General features: G+C 40.8%; 1 protein-coding gene across 1 annotated transcript in view; it reads left to right on the forward strand.

Annotated features, from left to right (window-relative positions):
- Positions 1 to 5,806, forward strand: part of LOC126456677 (uncharacterized) — a 726,929-nt gene extending 721,123 nt beyond the window's left edge. Inside the window, exon 6 of the mRNA XM_050092419.1 lies at positions 2,726 to 5,806. Within this exon, the coding sequence (XP_049948376.1) occupies positions 2,726 to 3,158 (433 nt within the window). The 3' untranslated portion in view covers positions 3,159 to 5,806. The remainder of the gene's footprint in view (positions 1 to 2,725) is intronic.
- The last annotated feature ends 369 nt before the right edge of the window (positions 5,807 to 6,175 follow it).

A 6,175-nucleotide genomic window follows, 5' to 3' on the forward strand; every position in this document is an offset into this window, starting at 1 on the left:
TGCCTTTAGCAAAGCAGCTCTTGTCGGTCACCTGTAATTTCGCAGCACTGTTCTAATGGAAACCTTCATCGTACAGCCCGCATTTATTTCTGCGGTTATTTCACGCAATGTTGCTTGTCTCTCAGCACTGACAACGGTATGCAAATGTTGCTGCTCGTCGGCCGGTGTGGCCGAGCGGTTCTAGGCGCTTCAGTCTGGAACCGCGTGACCGCTACAGTCGCAGGTTCGAATCCTGCCTCGGGCATGGATGTGTGTGATGTCCTTAGGTTAGTTAGGTTTAAGTAGTTCTAAGTTCTAGGGGACTGACAACCTCAGATGTTAAGTCCCATAGTGCTCAGAGCCATTTGAACCATTTTTGTTGCTGCTCTCGGTCGTTGCGTGAAGCTCGTCGACTACTGCATTCTCTTTGGTGACAGGTAACGCTTGAAGTTTGCTATTGTCTTGAGGCTGTCGATGATGGAAAATTTTATTTCCTAACGATATCCAAACTTACATGAATATGAAGAGCTGAGATGGAAACCCAGTTCTAAGCAAAGAAGGGAAAGCACAAAGGTGGAAGGAGCATGTAGAGAGTCTATACAAGGACGATATTTTTGAGGACAATTTTATGAAAATGGAAGAGGATGTAGATGAAGATGAAATGGGAGATACGATACTGCGTGAAGAGTTTGGCAGAGCACTGAAAGACCAAAGTCGAAACAAGGCCTCAGGAGTAGACAACATTCCATTAGAACTACTGACAGGCTTGGGAGAGCCAGTCCTGACAAAACTCTACCATCTGGTGAGCAAGATATATGAGACAGGCGAAATACCCTCAGAGTTCAAGAAGAATATAATAATTCCAATCGCATAGAAAGCAGGTGTTGACAGATGTGAACATTACCGAACTAACAGTTTAATAACCCACGGCTACAAAATACTGACGTGAATTCTTTACAGACGAATGTAAAAACTGGTAGAAGCCGACCTCGGGGAAGATCAGTTTGGATTCCGTAGAAATGTTGGAACACGTGAGGCAATACTGACCCTACGACTTATCTTAGAAAATAGATTAAGGAAAGGCAAACCTACATTTCTAGCATTTGTAGACTTAGAGAAAGCTTTTGACAATGTTGACTTTAATACCCTCTTTCAAATTCTGAAGGTGGCAGGGATCAAATGCAGGTTGAAATGGTTGACATGGGTCTGAGCACTATGGGACTCAACATCTGAGGTCATTAGTCCCCTAGAACTTAGAACTACTTAAACCTAACTAACCTAAGCACATCACACACATCCATGCCCAAGGCAGGATTCGAACCTGCGACCGTAGCAGTCACGTGGTTCCGGACTGAAGTGCCTAGAACCGCACGGCCACCGCGGCCGGCTCAAATGCAGGGAGCGAAAGGCTATTTACAATTTGTACAGAAACCAGATGGCAGTTATAAGAGTCGAGGGGCATGAAAGGGAAGCAGTGGTTGGGAAGGGAGTGAGACAGGGTTGTAGGATCTCCCCGATGTTATTCAATCTGTATATTGAGCAAATAATAAAGGAAACAAAAGAAAAATTCAGAGTAGGAATTAAAATCCATGGAGAAGAAATAAAAACTTTGGGGTTTGCCGATGACATTATAATTCTGTCAGACACTGCAAAGGACATGAAAGAGCAATTGAACGGAATGGACAGTGTCTTGAAAGGAGGGTATAAGATGAACATCAATAAAAGCAGAACGAGGATAATTGAATGTAGTCGAATTAAATCGGGTGATGGTGAGGGTATCAGATTAGGAAATGAGACACTTAAAGTAGTAAAGGAGTTTTGCTATTTGGGGAGCAAAATAACTGATGATGGTCGAAGTAGAGACGATATAAAAAGTAGACTGGCAATGGCAAGGAAAGCGTTTCTGAAGAAGAGAAATTTGTTAACATCGAGTATAGATTTAAGTGTCAGGAAGTCTTTTCTGAAAGTATTTGTATGGAGTGTAGCCATGTATGGAAGTGAAACGTGGACGATAAATCGTTTAGACAAAATGAGAAGAGAAGCTTTCTAAATGTGGTGCTACGGAAGAATGCTGAAGATTAGATGGGTAGATCACATAACTAATGAGGAGGTATTGAATAGAATTGGGGAGAAGAGATATTTGTAGCACAACTTGACTAGAAGAAGGGATCGGTTGGTAGGACATGTTCTGAGGCATCAAGGGATCACCAATATAGTATTGGAGGGCAGCGCCGAGGGTAAAAATCGTCGAGGGAGACCAAGAGATGAATACACTAAACAGATTGAGAAGGATTTAGGTTGCAGTAAGTACTGGGAGATGAAGAAGCTTGCAAGGGATAGCGTAGCATGGAGAGCTGCATCAAACCAGTCTCAGGACTGAAGACCACAACAACAACAACAACAACAACAACATCCAAACTAGACTGTCCCATGTGTCTAGGTGCAACTGCCATTGCGGCCTCAAGGTCTGTTAGTTGATGTCGTGCGGCCATAGTGATGTCGGAAAAGTTTTCACATAAATCACCTGAGTGCAAATGGCTACCCTTTCAGAACTTGTGTACTACACTACCATCTAGCGCTATCCCATGACATTTGTCAATTTATTGTAATATGAGGATGTGAATGGTTGCTCATCGATTCGGTACACATAGAATGCACTTAAAATGCTCCGGAAGTAATATGAGATTCACTGCTTCACTTTTTTCACCCTGAGACATTCTATAAGTGTTCTTTTGTTTCGGTACAGGGCGCCTCTAGGATTGCGGCGGGAGGCGGCGTCTGCGGCGGACTATTCGCGGCCGCCGAGCTACAGGTCGCGTACCAGCTCCACCCGGCCGACCCTCGACCCCGGGGGCGGCGGGGGCGGTGGGGGAGGAGGCGGCAGCCTGGTGGGCGGCGGGGGCGGCGCCCTGGGGCACGTCGACCACTCCCGAGACCCCTCGCTGTCGCTGAGCGAGTCCGCGGACAGCGGGAAGCTGCGCTTCGTGCTGGACCCGGCGGCGCCCGGCGGCAAGGACCTCGCCAACCTGGTGACCATCGTGCAGACGGACGACAGCCCCGTCATCGTCACCGTGTCCGGCTCCACCCCCATCGTCACGGGCTCCTCGCCTTCCGGCCAGGGCGCGCACAGCGGCGGCAGCGGCATCAACACCGAGATGGAGATACTCGCGCACCTCTGATGGCCCGGCCCGACCGAGCGTGGCAGCGTCTGCGGCCATTCTACAGGAGTGTGCAGAGTGTTGCAACTGATCGTCTCGCACGCACTCGTTATTGACTTATCTGTTCCAACGTATACATGTGACTTCATTAACGGACCAAAAATAAGGAAGAGGCACATTGCTGGAAGCTGACAGAAAAAGTTTATGGGTACTGACCTCGTAACGAAATTTGATTGTGCCACGATAAAGCTCTAAAGTCACTCCATCTGCTTCTGCATGCATCGTTTAAAGTCAACATAGCATCAACCCTCAATCTCTTTATAACAATTATATAAAAGTAAAAGAGAAATAAATGAAAAAAGTTTACTGAGTAACCTCTTAAATTACGTTGAATAAAAGCATCTTTATGAGTCAGTAATTTTCAAAGTAATGCATTTTGCAAAGAAAATATTTTGTATTTACTGACTCCTTTAAGAGATAAGTTGAAATTCCTATTACAGTTAACGGCTATACTACAATATTCAGGTATTCATCAGCCGTAATATTTTTCTTATTGTATAGAGACTGTTTTGTCATTTCTGTTCCGTTTCGGTTCTCAAGAGGCATAAAGCTGGGTACTGTTGCTAGTCTAGTGTACTGATTACATCGCAGGTTAGTCCAATTGTAACTGGCAACCGTATCAGTGAATCTGACGATTACCACTCGCATTTTACAGGTAATGTGATACTGATTATTGCATGAGACTTTCAGGACCGAAAATTACTGCCTGTACTCTCTCTGTACTGTAGAAATGTTTGAAACTGACTTAATTACCAAGTTAAAATCCCGGAATGAACTACTGATTACCAAAAGTCCTTGACTTAACAGAATATTGCACAGTAGGCTAAATACTGCAGCAGATTAATATCGTGAAAGAAATGTGTAGTTCACTGTTACACACTGTAATGAGAGATTTGCCTTCTGCAAAGAAGTATCATTTTTGGCTATTCATGACTTGATCATTACAGTGTTTTCATTTATAAATCACACAAAAATTTACCTTCGTTCACTTATTGGAAAAGAAGTTATATGTTAGAGATACAGTATTCTGTAGCAGACTGAAAGACGTGACAGTTTCGCGACATGGATACTTGCATTTGAAATACTGTATGTGCTACATCACTGTCTATAAATCTCTCCATGTTGATAATTTGACTATGGTTAAAAGACTTTAGGAAACAACTGTAGATCTTTCACATCTTGTAACAGATTGAAACTTTATTTTTGTGGTACTGTCTTCCTCTTATCTAAATCAGTTCCAGAATTAATTCCAGTAGTTCTAATACAGTATTTGATATGAAATAGTGGCTCTGACAGCCAGTGTAACCACAGAGAGTGCCTTATGCTTGAAGCAAACATTAGACTTTTAACTACTACTATACTACCAAGAAATGTAACAATGACTTCTTTGTACTTGAGTCACAGCTTTAAATTACATATTGCACTACTAATGAAATTTGGTTCTCATAAGTTTCATATTTTTGTTTCTTGTATAATTGTACTACTGTGCACATAAGTGATTTAGGCTACTTCTTTCTAATTTTTGCGTATTTCCTGAGAAAAGTGGTAACATTTGCTCAAAATTATCTTGTATGAGCGTAAAGCACGAGACTCCTGGGATGGGAAATGTAGCTCATGGTTGTGTGTAGTAGCAGAACGAGAAGGAGAGCATGATGGGACACATACATGATGAAAGTAAGTGGTTTGGAGAGTGATAGTTGCAGAAAATACATCCAAAGACAACTTCATGTTAAAGATTTAAGTATTCATGACTGAAAAATACCTCAAGCCAGTAACAACGTTTTACTTTTGCATGTGACCCTGCAATTATAATTTGGAATCGGCACTATAATTTCTATACACTAATTAGAAGTCAGTTTTGTGTACTGACATCTGTCCTTCAGCTCTATTGGCTCATAGAAAAGAATATAATGATATGGCCTGCTGTGTTAAAATGTTCTGTGTTAGCTGTTTAGTCGACAGTGAAGCTGAATTTTTCCAGTTATACTCTGTACCTATTAAGACATTTCCACTATTGACTTACGTGTTGTACATTTTGTGATTTCATATAACATTGTGTATGAAAGTCTACATTGATTGACAGTGACTTATTGGGGAGAGAGAGAGACAGAAGTTCGCTGGCTCTAGATTGCTTGTCAATGTAAAAGTATGGTGCTTACAGCACATGGTGCTTTCACACCTATAAATGTATATACATATTCTGATAAATGACAAAGCCTTTACTGAAGTATTTTGTGCTATAGATGTTAATTTGTATATACTGTAAAATATTATAAATAGATCATGCTTATCAAAGAAAGTGAATTCCATATACAATGTATATGAGTCATTCATTCTGCATAAAGAAATGTGATTGAACTCTACCTGAATTTTAAGAGTCCATTAAATATTTATGCAAAAAAGTTTAAGTTGTTCTTTTAACATAACGTTTCCTTGTTTCTCTTCAGTATTTGCCCGTTTCTTTTAGTCACCATAGAGTGTACAATTTTGAGTGTGTATTTCGTACTGGTTGTGCATGGCCTGCCCTGTATTGGATAGTTATCGTAGAAATGTTTTTTTCTTAGTATCATTTTTTTCTCTTATTTCACCACCTTTGTCTTCTTTCACGTAATTTTATGTAATTTAGAATGGATCAAGTAAGGGATAAGCTCTTACAATAACAATAACAACAACAAAAACAACAACAACAATACAATTTAAGAGTTCAAAAATCTCAAATCTAAATCAATGCAAATTTGTTTGAAATGGACTTAATTCATTCAACCAGTGCACAAATGTAATTATGCTTTTAATTTTATGAAATATGTTTAAACATCAGTCACAATAATTATTTAATGGGAAGCAAAAGAGATATGATGGTTACAAGGTGTCCTCGTCACAAGAACAATGTCCTGCAACAAATATGAAATTCACACAATATGAAACTTATTGTAAATGCAGCTAGGAATCAAATAATTACTTTTTCGCAATTCACAAAT

The sequence above is a fragment of the Schistocerca serialis genome, chromosome 2 (genome assembly GCF_023864345.2).
Source record: "Schistocerca serialis cubense isolate TAMUIC-IGC-003099 chromosome 2, iqSchSeri2.2, whole genome shotgun sequence".
In the NCBI taxonomy this organism is placed as follows: domain Eukaryota; kingdom Metazoa; phylum Arthropoda; class Insecta; order Orthoptera; family Acrididae; genus Schistocerca; species Schistocerca serialis.